The sequence below is a fragment of the Eulemur rufifrons genome, chromosome 29, assembly GCF_041146395.1.
Source record: "Eulemur rufifrons isolate Redbay chromosome 29, OSU_ERuf_1, whole genome shotgun sequence".
NCBI lineage: Eukaryota > Metazoa > Chordata > Mammalia > Primates > Lemuridae > Eulemur > Eulemur rufifrons.
In genome coordinates, this window is record NC_091011.1 from 60,049,186 (window position 1) to 60,067,721 (window position 18,536).

An 18,536-nucleotide genomic window follows, 5' to 3' on the forward strand; every position below is an offset into this window, starting at 1 on the left:
TTAAACCTTAGGCATGATACAATCAGAATTCTAGAAGAAAATGTAGGAAAGACTCTTACAGACATTGGCCTAGGCAAAGAATTTATGAAGAAGACCCCCAAGGCAATCACAGCAGCAACAAAAATAAATGAATGGGACATGATTAAATTAAAAAGCTTCTGCACAGCCAAAGAAACAGTCCAGAGAATAAACAGACCACCTACAGAATGGGAAAAAATTTTTGCATACTACACATCAGATAAAGGACTGATAACAAGAATCTATTTAGAACTCAGGAAAATCAGCAAGAAAAAATCAAGCAACCCTATCAAAAAGTGGGCAAAGGACATGAATAGAAATTTTTCAAAAGAAGATATAAAAATGGCTAACAAACATATGAAAAAGTGTTCAACATCTCTAATCATCAGGGAAATGCAAATCAAAACCACAATGAGATATCACTTAACCCCAGTGAGAATGGCCTTTATCAAAAAAACCCAAAACAACACATGTTGGCGTGGATGTGGAGAGACAGGAACACTAATACACTGCTGGTGGGACTGCAAACTAGTGCAACCTCTGTGGAAAGCATTATGGAGGTATCTTAAACAGATTCAAGTAGACCTGCCATTTGACCCAGCAATCCCATTACTGGGCATATACCCAAAGGAAAAAAGGTCATTCTGTAACAAAGGCACGTGTACCCGAATGTTTATAGCAGCACAATTCACAATAGCAAAGATGTGGAAACAACCCAAATGCCCATCAATACATGATTGGATTAGTAAACTGTGGTATATGTATACCATGGAATACTACTCAGCTATAAGGAATGATGAAGATACAACATCTCTGTGGTTCTCCTGGAGAGAGTTGGAACCCATTATATTAAGTGAAGTATCCCAAGAATGGAAAAACAAGCATCACATGTACTCACCAGAAAATTGGTTTCCTTGATCATCACCTAAATACAAATCTGGAAACGACACCAATTGGACATCAGACTGAGGTGGGGGGTGGGGGAGGGGATGGGGGTATGCCTACACAATGAGTGCATTGCGCACCGTTTGGGGAGTGGTAACACTTGAAGGTGCTGACTCGGGAAAGGGGGGGTGGGGAAAAAATATGAAACTATTGTTTTTAACTTGCACTGTTCACTTAATAATTTATCATGAACATTTCCCATATTATTTCATATCATTGTACAAGAAATAATGTATACATTATGAGGACATACTGTATCTAACAAGATATACTGTTAGACTCTTTGATTCTGTAAAATTAAATAAAAAAAAATTAATAACAGAAAAAAAAAATCTACATATAGTGAAAGTCTGATACAACTAATGGACACGGTGAGCATTGTAGAGGGGAAGGGCACACTTCTAAATCTCGCTTGGGCGAGGCAAAGACATAAAATGTAACCAAAAGATATTTGCACTTCTGTGTTTATTGCAGCATTATTCACAATGGCTAAAATGTGGAATCAGCTTAAGTGTTTATCAAGGGATGAATGGATAAAGGAAATGTGGTATATGTACACAATGGAATATGATTTAGCCATGAAAAAGAAGGATATTTTGTCATTTGCAGAAACATGGATGGAACTGGAGGATATTATTTTAAGTTAAATAAACCAGGCACAGAAAGACAAATATTGCATTTTCACACTCATACATGGGACCTAAAAAAATTGATCTCATGGAGGGAGTGAATAGAGTTGTGGCTACTAGAGGTTGGTAAGTGTGGTGGGAAGGGGTAATCAAGAGGTGTTGGTTAGAGGATAATACTGTTAAATAGAAGGAAAAAGTTCTAGTGTTCAATAGTGCAATAGGGCAACTATAGTTAACAATAATTTGTTATATTTCAAAATAGCTAGAAGTTTTCAAATGTTCCCAACATTAAGCGATGATAAATGTTTCAGGTGAATCATGTCTCAATTACCCTGATTTGATCACTGTATATTATATGCTTGTATCAAAATATAACATGTATTCCATGAATATGTACAGTTATTATGTATCAATAAAAAATTAAAAAAATAATGCCTTATAACTCTTTTAGCCTTTAATACACTTTGTTCACTGCTATACTCAGTGCCCAGAAGAGCAGCTTGCACAGGCAGAAGCTCAATAAATATTTGTTGAATATACTAAACATGTAAATTTATCTCACTCACAAGCTTTATGTGCATTCATACATTTTTTTTATGTGCATGCATACATTTTGGAAATTTTGTCCCAGGGCTCTTTTCCTCAAGAGTCTTTACGTGTATAAGTATAGCTAGACTGTATAAATGCTTATAGGCTATAGAGATAATTGAGATAAATAAATGTGCTCAATAAATGGCAGCCATGGCACATAAGGATCTATGCTGATCACAGTCTCGAAAGACACAATTCTGAACGCCATAATCCTGAATTTTGAAATCCCAAAAGATCAAAATCCCTAAAATTTAAAATTTCTAATGTCTAAAATTCCCAAAATCACAATCCCCCCAAATTAAAATCCTAAATGTTGAAACCCTGAAAACGGAGTCCTAGGGAAGAGATTAGTGCATTTTTGGCTGGATGCAAGATAGTTGCATTATGTTAGTTGCATCACGTTGGGTGGCATTATTGTCATTATTTGGAAATTAAGTAAGGTTTAAGGAGATGTGTAAGGGTGCCAAGCTGACAAGAGGTGGACTTGTGGACTTAATTTTAGGTATCAGCTTGAGTGGATTAAAGAATACCTAGAAATCTGGCAAAGCATTATTTTGGTGGTCTGTGAGGGTATTTCCACATGAGATTAGTGAGTGAGTCTGAGTGGACTAGATGGGGCAAGATCTGCCCGTAAGGTTGGAGGGCACCATGCAATTGGCTGGGGACCCAGCGAGAACAAACACAGAAAGCAAACTGGTCTCTGAGAGCTGGAACAGACTTTTCTTCTGCCGTCTCAGACATCAGAATTCTAGGCGTTCTGGCCTTTGGACTCCAGGACTTATACCAGTAGTCTTGTAGGTCCTGAGGCTTTCAGTTTTGGACTGAGAGTTATGCCATCAGCTTCCATGGTGCTGAGGCCTTCAGACTTGAACTGAGCCACGTTACTGGCATCCCGGCTTGCAGATTGCCTTTCATGGGACTTTTCAGCCACCATAACTGTGTGAGCCAATTTCTCCTAAAAAATCTCCTCTCAGATGTCCATACACATATCCTATTGTTTCTATCGCTCTGGAGAACCGTGACTAATAGAGATTTGGTATTGGGAAGCCAGATAGCATTCCTTCTTACTGTATTGTATACAACACAATAGAAGAAATCTCTGACACTGTTCCCTCACAAGAAGTCTGTGATAAGTGTGTGAGGGTACTTAATGGTGAAAGATAGAAGTTTAAAAGCTAATTATTATTTGTGCTGCAAAAGTAGAAAACTGCTTAATTGCAATGGCCAACCACTGACCAGACTTTCAAATGGACAGTATATACTTACAAAATTTGCAGACCACAACCATTCTCTAAATGTAAGTGCAGCAAGTATTTTGAAGATCATCGAAAAAGTAGAAATACAGGCAAAAAAATACAAGAAATCTCCCCTTCCAAATTACCCGGTCACGTACAGCTTCTGCCCCTTCACAGAGAGCACCAAATTGCTATGCTATGTATTTCATGTTTGCATCATTTCCAAGACCAGAGGTATAAACTGTGTAAAGACTTTTAGAAAGTTCTAATTTGCTTTATGCATTTTTTTTGCAAATCTGACTCTATGAGAGTGCATTATCACAATTTGATTGTGTGTTAAGCATTGTGCATGTATGTAAAAATGTTGAAAAACTTCCTCAATAAATGAAGAGATGTCCTTTTTGCACATCTACATTTGTGAAAGATAAAATTTCTTGACATCTCTGTGCTTTGGGTGACTGCATATGTGGTGGTGACCCATCATGATTTTTCATCGGTGTCATCAAGGGACTTAGGTTGCCTGTCAGGGTATTTGAGATGACCACAGTTATAAGGCTGGGTGCACACAATTATCAACCATAGTAATATGCATTTATACACTGTGTTTTTTGACCCATTTCTTTATGAATATGGTTTGTCTGCTCATAACTGGTATACCCACGCAACTATTTTTAGTATATCTGAGTGTTTATGCTTGCAAAGATATGTATACTATTATTGCTTGTTTCATTGTGTAAAGTACCTTATGAAGTATTCCGTTGTGTTTTTATGTGTTTCTCAAATGAACTCCCTTTTAAAAATATAAACAAATGTCTTTTTTCTTGAGACACAGTCTCACTCTGTTGCCCGGGCTAGGGTGCCATGGCATCAGCCTAGCTCACAGCAACCTCAAATTCCTGGACTTAAGCGATCCTTCTGCCTCAGCCTCCCTAGTAGCTGGGACTACAGGCATATGCCACCATGCCCAGCTAATTTTTTTCTATATATATTTTTAGCTGTCCCGATAATTTCTTTCTATTTTTTAGTAGAGACGGGGTCTCGCTCTTGCTCAGGCTGATCTCGAACTCCTGACCTCGAGTGATCCTCCCACCTTGGCCTCCCAGAGTGCTAGGATTACAGGCGTGAGCCACTGTGTCCGGCCAACAAATGTCTTTTAAAGAATTTTTAAAATTACTTTTTCCAGATTTATATTTTTGGGATTTTGATCTTTTGGGATTTCAACACTCAGGATTATGGCATTTGGGATTGTGTTTTTTGATATTATGGACCAAATTCAATGAGAATGTTTACTTTACCTGGATGCAAGAGACCTTGGAATAACAATGGTGATTCTTGTCCATTCTTCAAAGTCCCCTGTGTGATATATGGTGGGCTCACTCAGTTCTCTGGAGTTCCCTTCACACCCTTTGCCTGCAGAAGCTGGGTAGCAGCCTTCTTTCACCAGAAACCAGGACATACCAGCATCATGAGAGTACTGAAGAAGAACTGGGGCAGTACTGCTGAACTGATTGGCACACGCTATGTTTAGCTGTTAAAAGGAAGGACAGAATTATACAAGGTTTTGGTTCCAAGTCATCGTTCAACAAATGAGGTGCTACAGCAGCCAGGGTTCCTCCTAGCGAGTCTGCATTCAATCTGCAATGGTAAGAACTGTGCAGCTCAATTCCAACTAAGACCCTTCCATACATTCTAGAATTCTTTGTTTAGGCAAGCAATAGGTCCTTTTAAAAAGAAAACTGGACCAGCTACTCATTTTGTGGATTTCTTGGGATTACAGAAGAGAAGAGAGAATCAGTATCTGTGGTTCTTGAGTCTCAGACAAAAGATAAGATGCCAAGAAACTACTTTTTTCTCCTTCCCCTCAGGGTGTAAACAGAGGGGAGCAGGAGGTGGAGGAACAGCTGTAGTCTTCAGAAGAGGAAGGTTACCTGAAGAGAGGGCTGTCCTCTCTGCTTTCAGTGGAGTATCTTTATTCTGTTTTCTTGCCACAGCTTAGTAAGAAATCATTGTCAACTCAGATGAAAGAGGTAAGTTTTTGTCACAGCATCAAACAGGCAACATAATCCAGAAATAAAACTGTTACTGTTCTGTGCACTCGTGTAAAAGATTGTCATCATAGGATTAATAACATTTAAAAAGATTGTAAAAAAATGCAACCTAAATCCCATTGCCCTAGTATAACTTTTTATTTTTCTATGTTCTCTTCTGATCTTTATAGGGAAGTATATATTTTGGTCATATAGTTGAAGTAATTATTACACTTCTAGAACTTTCCTCCTACTTCATATTTAACATCATATTTTATTACTATATGTAATATTTCAAAAAAATTTTTCTTCAGTTGATTTGTTATAACCAGATAAATTCCTAGGAGTAGGAATTACTGAGTCAAAATGTAGAAATACTTTAAATTTTCCAATTATATGTGTTCATTTTGTATTAGTTGAGTCCAAATGAATCAGTTTTATCACAGTGCTGGGTTTTATTACAGTTTAAGACAGTTTCTCTCTAAATTAATAAATATAGAAATGAATTTTATTGCTGTTTTAGGTTACATTTCTTCATAATTGTAAATGTAAAACTCCTTATTATATATTATTATAAATGATATTTATTTAATTACATTCTGTCTTATATGAATGATCTATTCATATCTTATTTCATTTGTTGGCTAGAGCCACTATATGATTTTGTTATATAAGACTTTATAAGTACGAGTAGTTAAGTCAAATTTTATAGAAGGAAAATTGAAATAAGAATCAAAAGAGCATGATCATGACCAAGGAATAAAGGATGAAATAAAGGTAGAATCATAGGCTAGTAATATTGGGCCAGAGCTCAAGAGGTCAACCAGTGAATCCTTATGATTACAAGGTAGCTTTGTCTAGTTTTTTATAAGACCAGTGCTCTAACTCCTGAGCTTTGGAGACCTTGCCTTAGTTTTTTAAAAGAAGATTTTATATCTTCCTTATTTCCACACTCAGAGCTAGAAAGTATCACTCAGAATGATTTACAGTTTGGCTAGTAGAAATTATACTGTGACTCATTTATCCAAGTTTATATAGTAAAACATTAAGAATATAATTAAAGATTTGACCCTATCAGACATCTGATTAAACTCTTCTAACACAAATTGCTTTACTATCGCGTTACTCATTAGTAAGGGAGGCCTTTGGCTGGCATGTGGTGAGGGCAGCCACACTGGGCACACATAGCTTTTCGTCTTAAACTTATCACGACTGCTGCTGTTTCTACAGCAGACAAGGCGTTGGAACTTTGAGTTCTTTGACAAGTGAGTACTTCAGAAATCAGGTAATGGGGTGGTATAGACATTCTCTCAGGTGTATTAAATATATAATTTATCCTAAACTTCCCATTTAAGATTTATTCATACCTTCAACAAATATTTACTTGGGTACTTTCTAAGCATCAGATACCTATGCTTAAGTTTCTCCTACCTTTAAAAAAAAAACAAAAGAAAATAAAAATTCTCCCTAATTTTTGATCTGCCTCTAACTACGCAGCTAACCATATTGAGAGGAAGGCCATATTCATTGGGTAGACTTCTCCATTCAACATTTTTTTAATCCATTGGGATCTGACTTTTGCCGCTATCACCCCAGTAAAATTGCCAGGGAAACCTCTACCTAACTAAATCCAGTGGGAAAATTTAATCCTTATTTAATCAATTCTTCTGCTGCTTCTAACACTGTTAATAACTTCTCTTTTTTGGCCATCTAGACTGCCTTTTAAGTGTTGGTGTTTTCTAGAATTCAATTCTTGGCTTTCTCATCTTTTGACTGTACGCATGCTCCCTAATCTCATTCACAATCATAACTTCAAGTTCCTTCTGAACACCTATGATTCCCAAACATGGCCTCTCTCTGCTCTCTGGACAGATGTACATCACCACTGCCTGTTTATTTCCACTTCAGCAGCCCATAGGCACCCCTGACTCCACATGTCTAAGCAGTTCTTGTCATCCACCTCCCTAAAACAAATCCTCCTTTTCCTGTATTTCAGTGACTACAGCCAGAAATGTGAAAATCATTCTAGAATCCATTGTATTACCCAGTAGGTCATCAGAACCTGTAAACTGTGTTTCTTTAACATCTCTCAGACCCATCTACTTATCTTTACATGCTGTGCTTTTCCTGGGCCTTCTCATTTCTCACTTTGATTACAGTTCTAGCATCCTTACTTTACTCAAAATGTATTTTAAAAGCTGACCACTTTTCTCTGCCTCCTCTGCTATTATCATACATAGGTCCCATCATCTCGTACTTGTGTCACTGCAACAGCTGCCCCGCTGGTGTCTCTGTTTCTGCCTTTGACCTTGGGGGTCATCCCAACACAGTCACCACAGTGACTCTGTAAGAGCCCAGACCAGAGCATGTCACCTCTCTGCTGACCATTTTATTCAGAACAGAAGTCTGACCTTACTTTTTTCTACCTGTCCCCTTTTTTTACTTTCTCTGCTCTAGTCACAATGGCATTCTTGTGGTTTCTAAAACCTTTCCAAGAACACTCTCACCTCAAGATCTTGGTACTTTTTGTTGCCTGTGCCTGGGATGATCTCACCCAGAAAGTTGCATGACTCACTCCTTCACTTTCTATATGTTGTGGCTTAAATGCTATTTTATTAGTGAGGCCAACCTGACAACCGATTATAAAACGGTAACCATCCTCCATCACCCTACTCCGTACACTCTATTTGTGTTTACTTTCATAACCTAGAACAGTGCCTAAAGCATAGAGGCTTTATAAATATTTGCTGAATGAATGAAGGAATATACTTGCTGATTCCAGTTGCTTCCGTTAAGTCAACATCCATACTACTGCCAGAACGATTCTTCTAAAACACAGGTCTGATTCTGACACTCAATGATTAAAAACCTTCCATTACTCATTGCTCCTGGGATAACAACCAAGTTGATTTAACATAGAATATAACGCCAGTCAGGATAAGCCTTATATCTCACCTCTGCTGTGCATACTTGATACTCGCTAAAGTTGGAAACTTACACTTTCTCATTTGCACTTTTGCATATTTCCATATGTTTTCTTATTCCGTTCCCTCTAACTGGAATTCCTCACACTCCATTCTTCAGCTGGCTAAGTCTCTGTATTTCCAGAGACTTCCAATTTTAACTCATCCATCCATCCATTTGTCCATTCATTTTATTCAACTAACGTATTTTTTGAGCACCTGCCTCATCAGGCACTATACAGGGTACTCTCATAGCATCTAAACCCTATTTCTACTACAGCATCCTGGGACTGCATTGTGTGTTCACTTTTTGGCCTCATTCAGTGGTTCCTGAACTACTTGAGGGCCAGGGCCATATTTTTAATTTCTATATTCCTAGCACCTAGTGTTCGTCACACAGCAAGCAGTCACAAAAAATGTACCAGCACTGTGTATTTTTGTACATATGATACCAAAAATTCTTATACACAGATTTCAAATATACATTAATTATCAGTCCCTGAATGACCAATATTCCATACTTATTATGTAATAATAATATAATTAATGAGAATTAAGGTTTTTTTCTTAAGCGTTATGCATTCTTGCTCACGGTTTAAGTACTTGAAGTATTTAACAATGTTTTCTTTATTTAGATTTTGTAAACTTCGGAATACCACTTTGCAGACTTTAACACCTATGCTACCATGATTTTGTGACTAATTATATAGAAAAGGTGTCAAATGAGAAACAGCATAGTGTTCTTGAAATATTTGGTATTAATGTTATTTTTTTTTTTACCATTTTAGGTGGTACCAACAAACTAATCTAAACTCATACACTGTTACTGATATGTTTTTCCATGGCAGTTTAGCTTAATCTAAACAAGGAAGGATAATATTTTACTAACCATTTATGACTAACTTTCTTGTTTACAGACCTGTGAAAATTATATTTGAAGAGCTGCCTACAAACATCTGATCTCCTTAATAATTCCATTTGTAAATTATTTAGCATCTGTATCCTGCCGTTACGTAAGGACCATGTAGTTGTGCTAGCTCATTAAAACTGCATTACTTTCGACCCCAGAATTCACCAATGGGATTTTATTATAAACACAATGAAATTTTGATTAGGGTTCTGAAACAAGAGCTTGTCAAAATAAATACTTGCTATACATGTTGATATGTTATCACAGAGCTGAAGAATAATATTCTAAGAGAACAGTAATGATTAAAGGAAAAATGTATTGAATTTAAGGAAGAGAAACTGTTTGAAAATCCTATGGTAAAAGCATAAAATAACTTGTAAGTCCAAAACCCACTAGTAAGCTGAACAGAAGAATTTATCCATCATCATTCAGAAGCATGGGATTCAGTAAGTTGCAATAAAGTCAATTTTATTTTTAATTCTGGTAGAGTTCCACAGATACTTAAAGAAATACAATGATATAACCACAACTTCTGGGATTCCTTAAAAATGAATAAGCTGTTTTTCTTTTGAGCAGAGCTGAAAAACTTTACAATTATAAGATTGTTTAACCTTCTTTCAACTAAGTCCCTTCTTACTTACTTAAGAATATGAAAATTTTGTGTTCTTTGTGAGTTTCACTTAAAAATACGGAAGACATATTGCTCCTTGATCTGCTCTGGGAAGAAGTTTGTGCATAAATACCTTGAACTGTAGCACATATCCAGGTTTCAGGGTCAAATCCCGAGTTACTGCAAATCGATCTCCATCTGATTTTCCAAACACCATGGCGGAGGGTGTGGCAGCACAGAATGTTTCATTCGCAACCATTCCTTCATTAGCCAACATCAACCACACACTCATTTGATTCATAGGGTAATCAAAAGCTGGCTTCTCATAAAAGTTCTAATAGAAACAATACAAATAACACAGAAAGGCAATTTGATAGCTTTGAAAAACAAGAAAGGAATTTTCAGCTCATGACATGCTGGGCCATGTACCACTTACATTTCTAGGAAAATACAGAAGAATTCCTAAATTAACTATTTGCCTTTATTGTCATTAACTTTTTCTCCTGCTGATTTAACAACTGAAAATGTTTTGCCACTGTGTATCTAATCATTTTATAAACACATTAACAATTTTGCTTGATGACTTAGACTTCGGTCTTTTTTTACATCTAAATAATCCATGAACTAGTAGCATAGAAAGGTATCAAAAAATTAAGTGCAAACACTTAAACTTACATTACATATTCGGTTTCAAGCACTGAATCCTTAAGAAAATGAATACTTATCCCATTTAATTTTACAACGCTCTGTCTTCTTGGAGTTCAGACATATGGGAAATACCTGGGGTAAAGTGGGGTTGATAACTGGGATGATCTGTTTCTGCTTTTCCGACAGAATGATGATGTCATCAACTGCCCACTGGTCATAGTCCTCCCCTGAGAACACGGGCTGCCACCAGCGGAACCTGGTACAAGGAGTCTTGGCAGCAGCTGGAAGCTCCAGATAGACAAATCTGCATAAAACCAAATTATTTATGGTTGAGAAAGGAAAAGCCATATTTTTTGTAGCAGCTGTTAAAATAACATAGCAACAACTAGAGAAAGTTTAGTTTTGTTTCATCTTTTGATATTTTTGAAAAGTTGCTAAGTTTGCACAAATCAGACAAGAGGTTTAACCATGTAAACAAGTTTAGGTGTGTTCGTGTTTATTTCATTTGGAATTGTACCTTTTGGAGAAGGGGAGAAATATTTTAACTGAGCTTGATTCATTGAATTATATCTTTAGGCCGGGCACGGTGGCTCATGCCTGTAATCCTAGCACTCTGGGAGGCCAAGGTGGGTGGATCGTTTGAGCTCAGGAGTTCGAAACCAGCCTGAGCAAGAGCGAGACCCCGTCTCTACTAAAAAATAAAAAGAAATTAGCTGGAAAACTAAAAATATATAGAAAAAATTAGCTGGGCATGGTGGCACATGCCTGTAGTCCCAGCTACTTGGGAGGCTGAGGCAGAAGGATTGCTTGAGCCCAGGAATTTGAGGTTGCTGTGAGCTAGGCTGACGCCATGGCACTCTAGCCAGGGTGACAGAGCGAGACTCTGTCTCAAAAAAAAAAAAAAAAAAAGAATTATATCTTTTGACTACCATAAAACTGGTCATACTTTTTTAAGAAATATCAAGAAAAAACTGTTTCTTTATATGCTATTACATTAAAATAGCATTTAAAAATTTTTCAAAGCAATTTGTGCTTACTGTGGAAAAACATAAATATGCATTAAAAATGAAACCACCACCCATAATATATTGCATAGGTTTGGCGTCTGTTAACATTTTAATCCATATCATCACAGCCTGTATTCTTTTATATAGATGAGGCATTGTATGTATAATTGGTGTCCTACATTTTAAAAATTAACATTATATCGTAAGCACATTCTTATGTCAGTAAATTACTTAAGGTCATCTTAATGTCTGTATGATTTTTCATCACACAGACATGCTATTATTTATTTCACCTTTCCCTATTATAAATAAATCTGTGCTCAAAATCTGTATGCATAAAGCTTCATCTACACTTCAGTTTATTTTTTTCTTTTTTCTGACACAGAGTCTTGCTCTGTTGCCCCAGGTAGAGTGCAGTGACATCATTATAGTTCACTGCAACCTCAAACTCCTGGGCTCAAGCGACCCTCCTACCTCAGCCTCCCGAGTAGCTGTGACTACAGGCGCATGCCACCATGCCCGGCTAGTCTTTTATTTTTCTATTTTAGGTAAAGACAGGGTCTCGTTCTTGCTCAGGCTGGTCTTGAACTCCTGAGCTCAAGCCATCCTCCTGTCTCAGCCTCCCAAAGTGCTAAGATTATAGGTGTGAGACACTGTGCCCAGCCTGTATTTTTAGGGAATATTCCTAGAAATAGAATTACCCAGTCAGATAAACTGGTCATGTTTAAGTCTCTTGATTTTTTCAAATTCCTTTCTGGAAGGGTTATAGCAGTTTTCAGGACGATGTGAGAGCACCTGTCATGCTACTCCCATGTGGAGATAGCACTTGTTGTTGTCATTAAAAAATGATCATTTGTTTGGGAGGCCAAGGCAAGAAGATTGCTTGAGGCTGGGTGTTTGAGACCAGCCTAGGCAACACACAGCGTGATCCTCTCTCTACAAACAAACAAACAAACAAAACAACCTAACTGGGTATGGTGGTGAGTGCCTATAGTCCCAACTACTTGGGAGGCTGAGGAGAAAGTATTGCTTGAGCCTAGGAGTTGGAGGCTGCAGTGAGCTATAATCACACCTCTGCACTCCAGCCTGGGTGACAGAGTGAGACCTATCTCAAAAAAAAAAAAAAAAAAATCATTTGACTGTTGAAAAATGGTATCTTTTTTATGCAACAGAGGTTGAATGTTATTCATATTTTGTTAAACATCTGTGCTTCTTCTTTTGTAACATGTACTTATTCCTTTTACCTGTTTTTTGATTGGGATCTTAGTGCTTTTCTTGATAATTTGTGTAAGTTCTTTACAGGGACGTTTGTCTTCTGTTTCTCATATTTGTTGCAAATATTTTTCTCAATTTATTTCCTTCTTTTTCTTTGTTGTCTTTGACATATATGTGTTACATGTGTATGTAGTTTTATGTTCGCATGCAGTACTTTTCTACATAAGCAGTCCTTTTCTTTGTGAATTCTTCCATTGAATTTTTTTTATTTCAATATATTAAGGGGATACAAATGTTTCTGTTACATGGATGCTTTGTATAAGGCTTAAGTTGGGACTCTAAGTGCGCCTGTCGTCTGAATAGTGTTCATTGTACCTGATAGGTTAGTTTTTATCCCTCACCCATCTCTCACACTCCCTCTTCTTCCACTGAATTTGTATTAAGAAAGTTTAGATCTTTTTCTAAGATCAGACAGTAACCTATTACCTAAACGTTTAAATCTTACATTTATCATTAACAGTTTTTGATGACATAAAGTGACAACATAAATAGATATTTTCCCCAAAGTGCCTATGCATTTTTTTCTAATGCTGTTTATTTATATAATCATTTCTTTCTCCTTTACACTTGCTATGTCTTTTTTTTGGTATGTAAGTTCTTATATACATCTGAGTTAATTTCTGGGCCATCCATGTGGCTTCATTGTTCTATTTGTACAATATTATCATTTCATTTTAATTATATTGGCTTTATTTTTTTCCTCAAAATCTAAGCTATTCTTTTTTGCCAGCTTATATTTCTAGATATAAAGTTCCCCCCAAATACCACTGGGATTTTGATTTAAATTGCATTAAACACAAATTAAGAGATATCTTCATATCACAATACTCAGTTTTCCTATCCAGAGACCCTGTATTATTTTCTAGTTTTCTTGTGTTATCTCCCAGAAGGAAATTTTGAAGTTTTGTAGTTTCTTCACAGACATTCTCAGTATTATTTGTTTCTTATATTTATTTTTGTATTTGCTACCATGTGTGGGGTCTTTCCCCCCATATCTTCCAACTCAGAGTTTCCTAACCATTTTAGTGTCACAAAACTCTTTGAGAATCTGGTGAAATTTTCTGGCCTTCCATAAAAAGTTATGTAAATAAAATATTTTGCATAGTCTTTGAGGCAGTTCACAGACTTCATGAGTCCAGGTTAATTCCTTCTGTTAAAACTAAATATTTCTGGAATTTAAGGAAGCTATTAAATTTTTGTTTGCCTATATATTTCTTCAGTCACTTTACTGAACTCTCAATAATTTCAGGTTGACATGTTGCTTGGAAAAAATAATGAGTTATTTTATTTTTTTGAGTTATTTCAAATAATTGTTTAAGCCAGTACGGACACCATTATCAATTTCCTCTGTACTATATTGCATCTTGGGGAAGCTCACTAAGCTCTGTCTCCTACCCACCATTCCTGACCTCCCTGGATATCATGTCTCTTGTTTCATCCAACCGCCTCTTTTCTGGTTTCTTCTTCTCCCTCACAACCCTTAGAAGAAATGCTTTTTGTTGGTCTATTTGCATGCCTACTTGTTTTGTATCATGGAAAGTCATGTCACCTTTAAATGACCCAATATTTTAAAACAACAAACTTATGAACCTTTAATCTGCCAAGTAGGTATATTTTAAGTAGCATGTATAAAATATATCCAGTTGGTAAGAATTGGATCTGTACATTCTTAAATAATTTTTTCAATAACACAAGGCTCAGTCATAAAATGCAAAATGAGAACAAGATTAATATGTTAAAGCTTAAAAGTAGTCAACATATAAAAAATTTGGTTTTGTGTTAAAGTGAAAATACAGAGATTACAAAAAGGAGTACCCTAAAAGCAATATCCTTGAGTAGACATTAATGAGACTTGTTATATAAAATATAAATTATAAACATAGAATTTCAAAATACTATATAATTGCAAAAGAACTATATTTAAATACATTGGTTGCCTGGTACGGGTATTACTATTAAACATGAATCATTTTCCTAAACTCTTCAACAATCATTGCCTAAGATATTTTATTACATATATCCCCCATTTGTCAAAATAAAGACAGGGATGGGCCAGTGCAAAATTTCAGAAAATCTGAGCTCCACATACTCACTCATATACTGCCTGGGACCAGCCTTAAGTGCAGCCATGTGAAAAATTTTAACAACAACAAAAAAAATCTGTCTCACTGTTAAATCTAACAGCTAAGCATACTTTGTGTGTGCAGTAAAAGTGAATAAACCAACTTGCAAGTGGAAAAATGAGCTCGGAACATCCCTATTTTACAGAGTTTCTTTGAGTAAACCGTGGTCACTCATTTTGCTTTTTTTCTAGTCACAATTTTTTTTCAAAACCTTTAAAGATTAAAACATGAATACAAATGCTTTCTGTCTAGTCACTTTAAATGAAATGAAATCTTTATACATTAGGCTATCTTTCACGTTAAATATTTATGAGTTTGTCTATTTTTGCCACAGTTACCATTTTAGAAACACATCAACAGTTTAATCTTTACCAGTCCTGGAAACCCACCAGGTAGGTGGTTACCTGGGTTTGCTGAAGTCTGAGAAGTACATCTCTGCCAGCAGGTGCCACTGGATGCCCCCATTGTTGCTATACTGTAGGAGGACGCCCTCCTCTCTGCTGTCGGGCTTGTTGCATGAGGCACTCTCTCCTCCTATCTGGATGTAGAACTGGACAAAGTCCACCCAAGAAGTATCCAGATCCCAGCTCACCAATTGTCTTTTCCCAGCCTTTCAAAAAAACAGAAGAATCACAGATTCAATCATCTGGAAGTTCTCTGGCATTCTGTTGTTTCAGTTTCAAATTCACATGAGCATGCTAGCACTATGTGGAGACAGTTTTGTTTCCATTTATTGTTGAGAGGAGCAAGTTATGCCATTTAGCTGTCTCTACTCTGGCTATCGTAACTGTTCCTGGATATGTTTGCCTAATCTCCACATCACTGATTCTCAGACTTGGTTATGAGACCCGTGGAAATTGCTAACTATACCAAAGAGTACTTGAAAGTTTTAAAAAATAAAGCAAAATTAATTTTAATTAAAACACTCCCAATCCTCACCTTGTAAATCTCCTCCAGGCATAGTAATGGAGAAGAAAGACCATATACTTTGAAATCAGTTGGAGCTGGGTTTGAATCTCAGCCCATTATTCATACTGTTCACAGGTGGTGTGACCTTTCTGAGCTTTTATTTTCCTCAAAGGTACAATATGGACAATACTGCCTTCCTCATAGGGTGTTATGACAATTACATGAAATAACATGTTGCATGTAACTTGCCTGACACATCTCATGCCTTCCTGAGGGAACATCCTCTCCAGAGATATGCCCCTGACCCTAAAGTGAACCAGGCGAGATAGAAACTTCTTGACAAAAAGAGTACCTGAGTCTCTCAAGCTCCTAGTCTCTCTCTCCCAAATAGAGACGTTGGGAAGAATCATTTAAATAAGTTTTTGCAACCACTAAAGGGTCTCTTTGTGTCTTCAAAATGTTAAAAATTTCCTCAAATCTAGTACCTCGCTTAGTGTGTCCCCTGCAGGCCACAGTCCTGTTGTGAGGTGTTAGATACAAAATACCCAAGGTTTGTCATTGTTCCTGTGGTGCCTACATGATTTCATGCCAATGGGACTAAAAAAGGGTTTGTTGATGAGATTCTTGCACCCAAAGAGCTTCTGCCAAAGCTAATCCATGGGCTTCTCTGAACTGGTCTTGGAGAGCTCCCAAGGAGTTCAATTAAGAAATTAGGAAGAAAAACTGAGATAGTACACACAGTATTAGAGAAAAACAGCCCTCACACTTATAATTTAAACTCTACTCTAATCCACTAAGTCAATTAAGAAAGGGTTTTAGTTATTAGAAGTCACAGGGGAAGTACTTGGAGCTAATTAAAAGAGTACACTGCTACTGATAGGTCTAAAGCCAATTAAGAGATTCCAACATAAATGAGGATGCTAGAAAAATGAGAACTGAAGTTAATTCTGAGGCAGGAACTCATATTCTCTGGAAATTTTAAGTATTTATTTGAGGACATCTTATAAGTAATATGCATTTTCAACTTGTTATATGTGTTTTTAGTTTTTCTTGTTGTTGATTTGAAATATTGTAAGTGAGAAACATCTCAGAGATCCTAGTATTTTCATGCCTCTGGATCATTACAGGAAGAATGATTTTTGGAAGAAAAACTACAGAACCTAGCAGGTTAATTCCAATTCAGCAAACTGCTCTGAAAAACCTGGCAAGTGGAAATGAGCCAGAAGGATAAAGCTCTAAGGTGAGAAGAATTATAAAAATCCAATTATCACAATTAGTTGGTTGGAATGATTTTCCTATTGTGAAATTCATAGAGTAGTGCTGTTTTTCCAGGAGACTATGGTGTTAGTCTACATAGGTTCTGAAAGAGTGTTTGTGGGATTTTTGTAAATGGTCGGAAGTATCACACAAATGCTTAGCTTGGCATTGAAAGTTTTTTTTCCTAGAGAATAGCACAAATCATTTTCTTTTGTTCACTGACCTGAAATCCTGAACATGGTTTTAAAGAAAGAAAAAAAGAAAAGGGAAATGGCTCATGGCAAAGTCTCTATCAGAATTTAGAATTTAATGTAACATATGCTTTGAAGTTTTTCTATTACTTCAGTGTGTTTGTGTGCATATGTGTAGACATATATACACATGTAATGTGTGTGTATAGACACATATACACATGTAATGTGTGTATATGTGTGTGTGTTGCAATAATATGTTAAGCATGCTTTATTCCTGGAGTATGAAAAATACCCCCCAAGTTTCCCCCAAAATTATAGGTTAAATGGTTCACTGCTTTAGGGGTACAGCTAAAATAAAACAAGTTTTAACAGGTAATACTTTCAGAATCTATAACCTTTATAACAAAATCCTTAAAATACTTCATGAATATTTACCTTTTGCTTACTATTAAAGTCTTTTTAAATTAATCAAAATGCCACTAGAAAACAATTCTATTATATTTACTTGAAAATAACCATTTCTTTAGAATCTTTTTCTAAAGATTGTTGTTTTCCAATTTTCTTTCTTAATTTCATTCACTCATTCATTCCTTTCCTCAACAATTATACCAAGCACAACACCCTGGGTTATAAAAACAAACGTGGAAGGATGCACAGACTTGTGGCAGAGACAGTGATGCCAACTGAGGCCTGCAGACCAAGCCCCGATTCCTTGTGGCGCCCCATTTGGTCGTATGATCACTTGTTCATTTTCCAATCTACACAGCCTCAGGAGTATTTATGGATTAGTAAATGCCTAGCACGTGGCATGCATTTCTGAGGTGAACGCCTTATCTGGAGTTCAGCTCAGCCAGTGGGACTCTGCATTCTGGCAGGTACTGTGATGATAAAAATAAAAATGTGAACTATTTATGTATAAATGAGAGAGGAAGTCTAAGAAAAGGGAGACTAGTACAGCTTGCCATAGCTCCAGAAGCTTTACAGAAGCAGCAGGATTTGAACAGAACGCTGAAAGTTTTATGTGAATGCAGAGAAGACAGAAGGTACAATGGTAGGTAGTGGAGCCTGGGCCAAGGCAGGGAAATTGGCAAAGCCTTGGACAGTGAGGAGAGCTTCTTGGCTGGACAGAAGACTCGTGCTTGGAAAATGAATGTAAGTTATGTAGTTAGGGCAGGAGTATTGGAGACCATCCTGA

The 18,536-nt window shown here is 36.6% G+C and overlaps 1 protein-coding gene across 2 annotated transcripts in view; it reads right to left on the reverse strand.

The window, feature by feature from the left end:
• RELN (reelin) overlaps positions 1 to 18,536 on the reverse strand; it is a 447,102-nt gene that overhangs the window by 96,740 nt on the left and 331,826 nt on the right. For both annotated transcript variants that reach the window (XM_069462478.1, XM_069462477.1), the window contains exons 25-28: positions 15,386 to 15,591; positions 10,709 to 10,880; positions 10,062 to 10,262; positions 4,714 to 4,946 (exon numbers count right to left, since the gene is read on the reverse strand). In XM_069462478.1, coding sequence (XP_069318579.1) covers positions 4,714 to 4,946; positions 10,062 to 10,262; positions 10,709 to 10,880; positions 15,386 to 15,591 — 812 coding nt within the window. The remainder of the gene's footprint in view (positions 1 to 4,713; positions 4,947 to 10,061; positions 10,263 to 10,708; positions 10,881 to 15,385; positions 15,592 to 18,536) is intronic.